This window comes from Sinocyclocheilus rhinocerous, unplaced genomic scaffold (genome assembly GCF_001515625.1).
Source record: "Sinocyclocheilus rhinocerous isolate Xijiao unplaced genomic scaffold, SAMN03320098_v1.1 scaffold3220, whole genome shotgun sequence".
Taxonomy (NCBI): Eukaryota; Metazoa; Chordata; class Actinopteri; order Cypriniformes; family Cyprinidae; genus Sinocyclocheilus; species Sinocyclocheilus rhinocerous.
The window spans coordinates 296,751-309,681 of NW_015648158.1; the positions used below are offsets into that span (position 1 = coordinate 296,751).

The 12,931-nt window shown below is 33.4% G+C and overlaps 1 protein-coding gene across 2 annotated transcripts in view; it reads left to right on the plus strand.

Annotated features, from left to right (window-relative positions):
* epb41l4a (erythrocyte membrane protein band 4.1 like 4A) overlaps positions 1 to 12,931 on the plus strand; it is a 48,168-nt gene that overhangs the window by 24,553 nt on the left and 10,684 nt on the right. For both annotated transcript variants that reach the window (XM_016514257.1, XM_016514258.1), the window contains 6 exons: positions 3,097 to 3,184; positions 3,422 to 3,510; positions 4,736 to 4,799; positions 5,433 to 5,524; positions 9,469 to 9,546; positions 10,773 to 10,888. In XM_016514257.1, the coding sequence (XP_016369743.1) occupies positions 3,097 to 3,184; positions 3,422 to 3,510; positions 4,736 to 4,799; positions 5,433 to 5,524; positions 9,469 to 9,546; positions 10,773 to 10,888 (527 nt within the window). The remainder of the gene's footprint in view (positions 1 to 3,096; positions 3,185 to 3,421; positions 3,511 to 4,735; positions 4,800 to 5,432; positions 5,525 to 9,468; positions 9,547 to 10,772; positions 10,889 to 12,931) is intronic.

The following is a 12,931-nucleotide window of genomic DNA, read 5'->3' on the forward strand; positions in this document are numbered from 1 at the left end:
TTAAATCAACTTTAATTTTTTTTATAGTTATCATGTACAGTAGGTCTATTTAACAGTCGCATTCAAGTAAGACATTGAATAATCAAATGTAAAAAATAAAATGCTGAAATAGGTTTACTTTTTTATATTTCATTTCAGTAATAAAAATATTTTTATGGTTGCATTTTAGTTAATAATAATGCTGCATTAAAACAATGATCAGCTGTATGTTTATTAACAAACATTAGCAATAGTTAAGTGATGAAAAAAAAAGCTCATTAGTTCATTTTAGTACATGCATTAGCTAATGTTAAGAAATGAGACCTTATTGTAAAGCATTTCTTCTTTTTTTAGCATTGTTTCAGTAAATGTTCTGGATGTTACAGTATGACACAGAAACTCTGTTTTCCAGGATTACTGTGCTCATATTTCAGTCAAATCTCGTAGCTTTCTGAGTCTCACAGAAACACTGCAAGATAAATCACATTATTAATGCGTGTCTTTGTGTGAAAATGCAACAACAATTCCCTCAAAGCAAGCTTTAATCCCTCATGCAATTCTGATTGTCAGGTAGAGTTTTTTTTCAAAGATAGAGATTGAGAGACTGATTTATTGGCGTGAGGTCGCTGAGAGAGACAGGAGGAGGAGAAGTGACAGACGTGAGGGTTTGGACTGAATTAAAGCGTTCGTGTGAATGACAGACAGCAGTAAAATGAGAAACTCTGATCAGGAATGCTGGAGCGCTTAAACATGCTAGAGTTCCCTTCTGCACGCAGCCGTAGACAAAGAGAAGCGCAGTTAAAGTGTGTCGACCCTCTGCGAGACAGAACAAAAGGATCATGGGTGTCCCGTCTGCGACGCGGCTCAGACCGGCTGTGCTGCATCATATTATCAGTACGCACTGAAAGCGTCGGCGATTAAGAGCAATATGCAGCCGCACGCACACGACCCAAATGAAAGAGATGAATGCAGCGAGACCCCAGGTTGCCTGAAAATGATGGGGCCCTACACTTATAATACAGCATCTACAATCAGCAGAGACCCGTCCGCGCCGCTGTGAGGGGAGTCCTTAATGCATTCATGCACGTGTGACCACAGCAACACGACAGATCACGCATTTATTTATGCATTGCATTTTTTTGAAAATAATTATGAATTGTACCAAAATTGTATTTTATATTATTATATTAATAATAATTGTTTAGTGAAGAATCATACATACATATACAGTGGGTATAGAACCCACCTTTTCCAGGTTGCCTGAAAATGATGGGGCCCTACACTTATAATACAGCATCTACAATCAGCAGAGACCCGTCCGCGCCGCTGTGAGGGGAGTCCTTAATGCATTCATGCACGTGTGACCACAGCAACACGACAGATCACACATTTATTTATGCATTGCATTTTTTTGAAAATAATTATGAATTGTACCAAAATTGTATTTTATATTATTATATTAATAATAATTGTTTAGTGAAGAATCATACATACATATACAGTGGGTATAGAACCCACCTTTTTTGTTGTTGAATATACATATATAATTCAAGAAAGGCAACCCAAGAAAAAGTGCAAACTTTTTAATAAAAAATTATGGCTAAAATTATTTCCACTTAATTCACATAAGTTCACTAAGCACAGTGTATACAGTGGAAAATATATAAAATATATAGTATAAGTAGTTTCATAGACATGTAATACGAATATAAAATTACAATATATTTTTAGAAATTATAATTATATATATATATATATATATATTAACTTTAAAATATTTTTTTTTTTTAATTAAAAAAAAAACTTTTTCTTGGGTCTCCTTCTTAAATTTCCCTACTGGGATCTGTACATTTTTCTCTTATCTTTATTGTTGTGTAAGATCATGCTCTGACTCCACATTCCTGCATTAGTGTTAGTAAATTATATAAACATTGTTTCAGCACGACTGCTTTCAGGTTTGACCTCACTGGAATGAGTCTATTATTCAGTCTGTGACAAACACGCATTTACAAATCACTGATTTCCAATCGTTTAAAGCAACACTGAAAATCACATTCAGTCTTTCTGTTAATAATTACAGTTTGAATGTTTCCTTTCTTTCGTTTATGCTGCTCTTGTTTACTTTCGCATTCCAGATGTTTGCTGAAAGTAAATTCTTGTTTGTTGCAAGGGAACATTTAACCCTATAAAGCCTGACATATGAAATAATGAAATGGAGCAGATTTGTCAAACCTTTAGATAAGATATTAAGAAAATATAAAAACAAATGTTAAGAATAAAACAGCTCAGTTTTATTCAGAGGCCCAAAGTGAGCAAAAAATATGAAACGCTGATATTTATATGAGCAAGAAGTGATGAAATTCTGCTGCTTGTCTTGTAAATCAATGAGATCTTTATAACAGTACAGCAGATATTCACATAAAATGATCTTAATATCAGGCATTGCTCTATATCTCCAGTAATCTGTCTCAGTAAGATGAGATTGAAATGCTCCAAACATATAATGCAGTGATTGAGAGCTGAAGAAATAAAGGCTCCTCAGAAGATGTGAGATGTTCTGGAGGCTTGTGAAGATCATTCCTCCGCTGAGGAACAGTGAAAGTAAAGCTTCTGGAAACAAACGCTCCTCAAAAGATCCTGAGGATCAGATTTGAGACTCTAAAACATGATTGATGGAGAATCAAGTAAAGCTGAGCTGCTTCAGTCCAGTAAGTGTTCATCTGGAGATATTACTGCAGTTATTCTGACCTTTACTTGATCAAAATCAGTCAAGATTTGACACGAGAAGCAGCAGCTGAAGCTGGACGTTTGTACAATTACACTAAAAGAGCTTTGACTGGATAAAAAACTCTAAAATATCAATCAGACGACAGAAGCATGGAGTAGATTGTGTGCAAAACAGGTTTAACAGCAAAGTTTTGATTGTTTATCATTTAGAGGCCTTTGTGTATCAAATATGACACAGTAGGCTTTATAGGGTTAATGCACAGCTTTCATAATCCAGGTTATAGAGCTTCTTCCAAAATGCTTGTAATCGTTTTGAATGACTTTGAAGTGTATTTTGGTGGTTTCTCTGCTCAGTTGTGTGTTGTGTGACGTGTCGTCCTCTCTGTTCAGGGGTCAGGTGCCTGCCGAGGCCGAAAACAATTACTTAGCAATTGCCAAAACACTGGAAATGTACGGCGTGGATCTGCACCCTGTGTTTGTGAGTTCAGCCCTTTTACATCAACCGAGCTCTTTTTACTCTGTTTGATTGGATACAATATCAATATTTGTCTTTTCTGTTAATGATTTAATTCTTTGCATTTCTTCTCTGTTTTATCTTGATTCCTAATCCAGCTTTCCAATAATCCTGGCAGTGTACTCTCTGAATATTGTCGACTCGATGAATTGCTTGTGTTTGTTTTTATAAGTCGCTTAATGCATAAATGTGTGTTTTCAGGGAGAAAAGCAGTCTGAGTACTTCCTGGGCCTGACGCCTGTCGGTGTCGTGGTTTACAAAAATAAAACGCAAGTGGGGAAATATTTCTGGTAGGTTGATGTTTAAACTGAATTTTTCACCTATTAAAGGAATAATTCCCCCGAAATGAAAGCTCTGTCAGTATTTACTCGCCCGCATTTCATTCAAAACCCGCATTAATGGTGTTTCAGGATGTTTTTGAATTTTTAGAACAAATCCTTTAAATATGATATGATATACGCTATGATATGATACTTTAAAAGATCCTTTAAAATAACAAATCCTTTAATGAGATATGAAATGAGATATACTGTATGATATTAAATAAGATGTATGATATGAGATATATCATATCATATCGTATATGATGTGATATTATGGCAAGCCGTTTTGACTTTTATTCATTCACAGGATATAAATTCTACACAGGATATTAATTTTACTAGTAACAGTGGCTATTTTTGATATCAGGAATTACATTTCCACTAGTATAAAAGTTCATTCTTAATATCAACAATGACGTCATCTCTCGCAGAAATCGAATTCTTGATAACAGGAATGTGTTTTTTTTAGTGAGAGGCTTAATAACAGATTTTGGGACATTTCCTAATGATATTGACAAATTAATATTATTCAGAAGAGGATCTATGACTTCTGGAAGCACCTCTTTTAGGAGCTTCGGGGAATGTCTGCATCTGTTGATGATTTATTTTTCGTTAATTTAGCCACTGTATTGAATAAATGCCTGGAGTTGTGTTTGTTCTCTTCTAAAAGAGACGAAAAGTAAGCAGATCTAGCAGTTGTTAGAGCTTTTCAATAAGTAGAAGTACTTTCCTTCCATGCAATACGAAATACCTCTAGTTTTGTTTTCTTTCTTTTTTTTGTTTTTATCTAGGTGAAAGAATCTCTATGTCCTGAGAATTAACTGACTTGATGATATGAGATATATGATATGGTATGAGATGAGATTTATGATATGCTATGATATCATATATGATATGACATGAAATATGATATGTAATGATGTGTATCTGATATGATATTTTATGATATATCATATATGATATATATGGTATGATATGATATGAGGTATATGATATATGGAATGACATGATACAAGATATATGGTATGATTCTTTAAAAGAACAAGATATGATATATGATACTATATGATCTTATACGATATAGTATTACTTTTTTATTATTTTATATTAAAATTGTAAAACTTTGACACTCTGTTTTGATTTGTTTGTACATGCATTGTTAAATAATTAACTTTTAATATTAATTTTTCAGGCCAAGAATTACAAAAGTGCATTTCAAGGAAACCCAGTTTGAGCTGCGGGTTATAGGCAGAGATGTAAGTCTTGTTTTTAATACAACATCACAATAAATGAACGGTGTGTCATCTCTTTATACCATACAATCCCTTTAATTTACATGCAATCATTGCCTAGCTGTAATGTTAATTTCGGCTGTACGGCATGAAGATATTAAGATATCATAAACATTAACATCGTGGTTTTGTGTGCAGCTGCTTTGAAACGATATGCATTGTGAAAAGCGCTATATAAATAAATTTGACTTAACTTGATTTTTGACTGTATTCAACAAGACTTTTTCCCATTCGAAGCAAGCAACAAAATTCATGTATAAAACTGCTTTACTTTATTGTAACTGCTTCCATAACATCATGAGCTCTGTGTGGAAAATCCTTTTTGAGGAGTCAGTGGAAAGTCCATTATTGATGGAGGTTTTATGACTGGCCTTAAGCCTTTTGACTCTTGAGTCTATAACCCGTTTCCTCCAGGGCCCAATTTAAGCTGCAGTGAAGTGTCTTCTCGTTCTAGGACTCTGACCCTCTTCATCTGCCCTAGTGAGATCAGACTAATGAGAGCACATGCAGGTTGTGAGGGCCACCACCGGTGATGAACATTTAACATGAAGTTTATACACATATCCATTTAAACATGGCATCCTTGTGTGTTTTCAGTGTAATGAGACGTCGTTCTTCTTCGACACTCCCAGTAAGACGGCCTGCAAGAACCTGTGGAAGTGCTGCGTGGAGCATCACACCTTCTTCAGGTACAGCAACAGAGATTTTCTGCTCTACTTAAAGAACAATAAAATAGTAAATCAGATGGCGGGAATTGAAATATTATTCAATTTCATGGGTACTGAATAATGCATGTCCAAAAAACATGGTAACATCATGCTATAACATTTATTTAGGATATTATTTGTGCTGTCAAAATTAGCGCTTTAATGCATGCAAATAATTTTTCAAGTTTAACGTGTTCAAAATATCTAACGCAATTAACGCAGGGCCGGAGCTAGGGTTGGCCACCAGAGACATCAGTAGTATTGGTATCATTGATACTGGCCTTCAGTCATAAAAAAAGATGCCATTAAACAAATATTACTGTCTTTATGTTGTTTCTACATTAATTTGAAGATTGAATGTGAAATTATTGCAATATAAAAGTATATTTAAAAACTTTAAAAATGTGCGATTAATTAGTAAATTTTTTTTAATCGATTGACAGCACTAGTTATATTTATTTACTATATTAGTTTAATATTTTGAATTAGGTTTTATTTTTATAATTTCAGTGTACATTTTAATTTTAGTTCGATTTTTAGTCATTTGAAATGTGCTTTTTTAAATTAGTTTTCGTTCATTTTAAATATTGCCATTTAGGTTTAATTTATTTTTAATTCAGTATTAGTTTAATTTCAGTTTTAGTTGTTATTTTAGTGTTTCAAATTAAACTAAATGAAAATTCGAACTGAAAAAAGTTTTTCATCTAATATTTATATTTTATTTTATTCAAGCTTTATTTCTATTAACAGGTTAAATTTAACATGTCTTATTTTCGTTTAAAGTTGAAGCACTAAAAATGGAAATGGACCTCAAATAGAAATAAATTAAACATAAATAATCATATTTAAAATATACAAAAACTAATAAAAATGACAAAAGCCCATAATATTTTTTTTAAATGTAAGTTAACTTAAGTGAAATAAAATTTAACCTGTTAATTAAAATAAAGCTTGAATAAAATATAAATATTAGATGAAAAACTTATTTAAGTTAGTTGCCATGGCAACCATTCTAATTTTCATTTAGTTTAAATTGAAATAATCTGGAAATAAAGTAATAAAAGCTCAAACTGAAACAAATAAAGTAAACATAAATAGTATTACTTAAAATAAACAAAAACTAATAAACATGACAAAAGCATAAGTATAAAATTAAAAGCTAATTCAAAATATTAATACAAACTATAATATGCAAATAATTTGAATATGGATCATTCAGTACCGATAATAAGTAATATTTTAATTTCTGACATATATAAAATTAACATCTGATATACTATTTTAAAACATGTGCGTTTAGTGGTAGCATTTTAACTAAATGTTTTTATTAAAGTCAAAAATATAATTTAATATGACAGAATTGACCTGATTGCATTTCAAGCACCAATAAACAGACTCATTTTAAGCCTCAGTTCAGTAACAAATACACATTTCCACTGCATGAAACTGCTTTAGTTTTTGGGATTACAGTCGTGTGATGTTCGAACAACCTCATGCACTTTAAAAACATCTTAATCCGGTCTAAACTTCTTGTTTTAGCACAGAAAGCCAAACCCGCTGCATTATGCTCTCCTGTACGTTCTCACAGAGAAACGCTGGGCCCTTCATCTAAACCGAAGGACCCTTCAGATTCCCGCGGCTTTACTGAGGCTCTTTATTTTCAGGAGAAGCTTTCGGGGGCTGCGTTCCAATCCTCCCGCGTCCCCTCACGCGTTCACAGTCGTCTCTGGTGTTTGTTTAATCAGATTTAATCATCCCCAAAGAGCTTTACGCGCTCAGAATGCAGGAGGCTGGAGGTTTCTGCTGCTAATCCGCGTGTGAAACTCAAGAGATGGGAGAGATTTAGACAGGTCACACCTCCAATCTCCAAACCATTAAGAATAGAGAATTATTGGTAACACTTTATAATAAGGGCTCATTTGTTAACATGGTCACGCTTCATTTAAAGGTCCAATTCTCACTATTATCAAACCATTAACTACGACTTTTGCCTCAATAAACTCCTAATTTGCTGTTTATTAATAGTTAGTAAGGTAGTTGTTAAGTTTAGATATTGGGTAGGATTTGGAATGTAGAATATGGTCATGCAGAATATGCACTTTATAAGTACTAATAATAATAATAATAATAAACAGCCAATATGTTAATGATATGCATGCTAATAAGCAACTAGTTAATAGTGAGAATGTGTCCCTATAAAGTGTTAATGCATTAGCTAACATGAATGAGCAATATATTCTTACATCTTTAGTTAATGTTAGTTCATGTTAATTCACAGTTAGTTAGTAGATATTGAAATATGTGTTATTTTAGCATCATTAAGATATTAATGAATTAAATATTTTTATTTAATTAATTTTTTTATTAATTTTTTATTTTTATTTCATTTTAAAGTTTTAGTAATTTTGTTGTGTTTTTGTCATTTTTATGTGTCTGTATACGTTTTGTATTTTTATTTCTATTTCTTTAGTGATTTTTAGTACATCATGTTAAACTAAGTGAAAATGAGAAATGTTGCTTTGGCAACAATTCTACATTTTGTTTATTTTAAGTTGAAGCATTAAAATTGCTGGCTGAGAAGTAAAAAAAAATAAAAAATAAAATAAAACTGAACTAAAACCAACACTGAAATAAAAATAAAAATAAAAATGTAAAAATAAAAAAAATAAATGAAATAAAAATAAACTAAACCTAAACAGTATAATTTAAAATAAACAAGAACTAATAAAAATTAAAATGTAGAACTAATAACTATAACTAATAAAATTAGTTATATTATAGAACTAAATCAAAATAATATAGAAAATTATAGAACTAATAAAAATTAAAATGTAACTAAAATCAAAATGAAAACTGAAAGTATAAAAATAAAAGTTAATTCTATAAAAAACTATAAAAGTATGGAAATAATACAAAATAATTCTGATCAAAAGCAAATGCGTTTTTGACATGGTCAGTTTTTTGGACATGCATCATTCAGTATACATTATTATATAGTATGCATATATTCATCTGATATACTGTTTTATCAGGTAACTTACAAAATCAGCTATTTTTGGTAACATTTTAACTGGTTTTATTAAAGTCAGAAGTATTATTTAATATGACAGAATCAACCTAATTACAAGCACCAATAAATTCACACTAATTCTTTTTTTTTATATAATATTTGTTTCTGTTTCTGTTTTAGTAAATCAAAAAATTAAAATCACAACTGATGATTTAGCAGCTAGCTAGTTTTAAGTTTATATTTTATTTCACTTAATTTCTATTTTATTTTAGTTTTCATTTATTTTTAGTTAACTGTAATAACCCTGGTTGAAATTAACATTGACTAAATGCTGTAGAAGTCCACTGTTAACTAATATAGTTAACAAATGAAAACTAATTGTAAAGTGTTATTGAATTATTATTATAGTTAGTGTTGTTTGCTATTGCTGTTGTTCATATGACATGCACAGAGCTGAATGCAGAGCTGAAACAGGAGCGTCCAGACCACAAAAACAAGCAGAATCATGTTCTTTCATCATAACACACAGATCTCTGAATGTTTAATCCAGCAGAAACACAGTGGTGACAAATTATACAGAATACGGCATTCTTCAGTTCGAGTCTGATCTCTCATTATGTTTTGGCTTTTCATTTCTCTGCTGGTTGGTTCTGCGATTTATCAGAGCGGCACGTTTACAGCTTTTGAATTTTAATGAGAGGAAAGCTCTCCTTAACACTCGTTCTGTAATTTAGCTCATTAAAATATGGGTGTAAACAACAGATTTGCCCCACAGATGTTTGGAAGGAGGCTATGAAACAGCATCCATGTTTCATCAGGAGTGAAAATGAAATGGAGAATGAAAAAAAAATACATAAAACCTGTGAGGTTGTTCATCTAAACGTCGATATTTTTGATAATAAAATGTCTTTTACAGAATGCCAGAGAATGAGTCTAATTCACTAACAAGGAAACTGTCCAAATTCAGCTCTCTGGGCTCGAAGCATCGCTACAGGTTAGTAAATGAGAAATGACTGTTTGCTTGAAAGAAATTAATTCTTTTATTCATCAAGGCCGCATTAAATTTATCAAAAGTGACATTAAAGTCATGTATAATGTTACAAAAGATTTCTGTTTAAAATAATTGCTGTTCCTTTGAACTTTCTATTTATCAAAGAATCCTGAAAAATAAAATGTATCACAGTTTCCACAAAAATATGAAGCAGCACAACTGTTTTCAACATTGATAATAATCAGAAATGTTTCTTGAGCAGCAAATCAGCATATTAGAATGATTTCTGAAGATCATGTGACACTGAAGACTGCAGTAATGATGCTGAAAATACAGCTGCGCATCACAGAAATAAATTACAGTTTAACAGATATTCACATAGAAAACAGCTTTTTTAAATTGTTGAAATATTTCAACATATTTCATTTTTACTGTTTTTACTGTATCAAATAAATGCTTCTTTGGTGAGCAGAAGAGACTTAATTTAAAAAAATCTTACCATCTTTAAACTTTAGAATGGTGATGTCATAAATCTATAGTCAGATAAAAGCACAAGATATTGAGAAATTACCTTTAATATGTACAGACAGCTATTAGTCACAGACAGTGATATAGAGATTCACATAGAAAACAGCTTTTTTAAATTGTTGAAATATTTCACATTTTTACTGTTTTTACTGTATCAAATAAATGCTTCTTTGGTGAGCAGAAGAGACTTAATTTAAAAAAATCTTACCATCTTTAAACTTTAGAATGGTGATGTCATAAATCTATAGTCAGATAAAAGCACAAGATATTGAGAAATTACCTTTAATATGTACAGACAGCTATTAGTCACAGACAGTGATATAATGCTGAATGTGTGTTAAACAGCAGTGACTCATGTTACTGTCCTGTATTCTCAGGGTTAGTCATTAAATAAGCATAAAACGGCTGCATCACATCCATCAAAATGTGGGCCGAACTCAAAAGAATAAAAGGCCAAATAATTGACAGACTGCAAAATGACAGCACCTGTACAACACTATTAAAAAGCGCTAAACACTGTTTTTAAAGGAACACTTCTCCAAAATAGCAAACAAAAAAACATTAATTTCATACGGAATAACATGCATTTTCATTTTTGAATGAAGTATTCTGTAATGAAAGAATTCCTTTAATGGCATATTTTTAATAGTGGTGCAGGAGGACTTAAATCATGTCATCATAATGTCTGTTTCTGCTTGTAGTGGAAAGACTGCGATGCAGATCGGACGAGAGCAGTCTGTGACTCTACCGCGACTCGACCTACAGGTGATCCGAACCCGCAGCAAGACCTACCCGAAGAGAAGCACACAGCTCGCAGGTGAGCTGCACCTCACACCCGATTTACACCCTCCGTACATCATGATGAGTGATGTGCTGTTTCCTGACACACAGAACACCCTAGCAATTACTTAACAACTGTACAAAATACCTTGGCATCTACCTAGCAACCACACGGAACACTATAGCAACTACCTAGCAAGCATGCAAAACACCCTAGAAACTATCTAACAACTGTACAAAATACCCTGGCTACTACCTAGCAACCACAAAGAGCACTATAGCAACTACCTAGTAAGAATGCAAAACACCCTAGAAACTATCTAACAACTGTACAAAATACCCTGGCTACTACCTAGCAACCACAAAGAGCACTATAGCAACTACCTAGTAAGAATGCAAAACACCCTAGAAACTATCTAACAACTGTACAAAATACCCTGGCTACTACCTAGCAACCACAAAGAGCACTATAGCAACTACCTAGTAAGAATGCAAAACACCCTAGAAACTATCTAACAACTGTACAAAATACCCTGGCTACTACCTAGCAACCACAAAGAGCACTATAGCAACTACCTAGCAACCATGCAAAACACCCTAGAAACTATCTAACAACTGTACAAAATACCCTGGCTACTACCTAGCAACCACAAAGAGCACTATAGCAACTACCTAGCAACCATGCAAAACACCCTAGAAACTATCTAACAACTGTACAAAATACCCTGGCAACTACCTAGCAACCACAAAAAAACACCTTAGCAACTACTTAGCAACCACACAGAAGACCCTAGCAACTACCTACTTACAACACAAACACCCTAACAACTCTCTAAAAACCATACAAACATCTTAGAAACTACCTAGCAACCATATAGACACCATAGGAACTACCTAGCAACCAAACAACAAAACACCCTAGCAACTGTAAAGAACACCCTGGCATCCACAAAGAATACTCTAGCAACTACACAGCAACCGTACCAAACCCTAGCAACTACCTAACAGCCATACAAAACACCCTAGCAACTAACAGCCACACAGAATACACTGGTAACTACCTAGCAATCACACAGAATTCCCTACAACCTACATAGCAACCATACAAAACACCCTAGCAACTACCAAACCGAAACAGCCATACAAAACACCTTAGCAACTATCTAGCAACTGCACTGAATACACTGGTACCTACATAGCAACCACACAAAACACCCTAGCAACTACCTAACAGCCATACACAACACCTTAGCAACTATCTAGCAACCACACAGAATATACTGGTAACTATCTAACAACCACACAAAACATACTAGCAGCCACACAAAATACCCTAGCAACTATCTAGCAACCACACAAAACATCATAGCAAATACCTATGATAACAATTTTCAAGCAACAGCTGAAAACTCATCTCTTTCGACGTTACTTGACTTCATCCTAAACTACCTAACAGCCCTATAGAACACCCTAGCAACTACCTTGCAACCATAACATTCTAGCAACTACCTGGCAACCACACAAAACAGCTTACAAAATACTTAACCACACAAAAGACCCTAGAATCGTCCTTGAACCCATATAAAACACCTTAGCAACTACCTAGCAACCACACAAAACACCCTACAAAATACTTAACCACACAGAAGACCCTAGAATCATCCTTGAAACCATATAAAACACCCTAGCAACTACCTAGCAACCCCAGGAAACATCCTAGCAACTACCTAGCAACCACACAAAACATCATTGCAACTACCTAACAGCCCTATAGAACACCCTAGCAACTACTTAGCAACCATACAGAACACCCTAGCAACTACCTAGCAACCATACAGAACATCCTAGCAACTACCTGGCAACCACACAAAACAGCCTACAAAATACTTAACCACACAAAAGACCCTATAATCGTCCTTGAACCCATATAAAACACCTTAGCAACTACCTAGAAACCACAGGAAGCATCCTAGCAACTACCTAGCCACCATACAGAACATCCTAGCAACTACCTAGCAACCACACAAAACGCCCTGCAAAATACCTAACAGCCACACAGAAGACCCTAGAATCGTCCTTG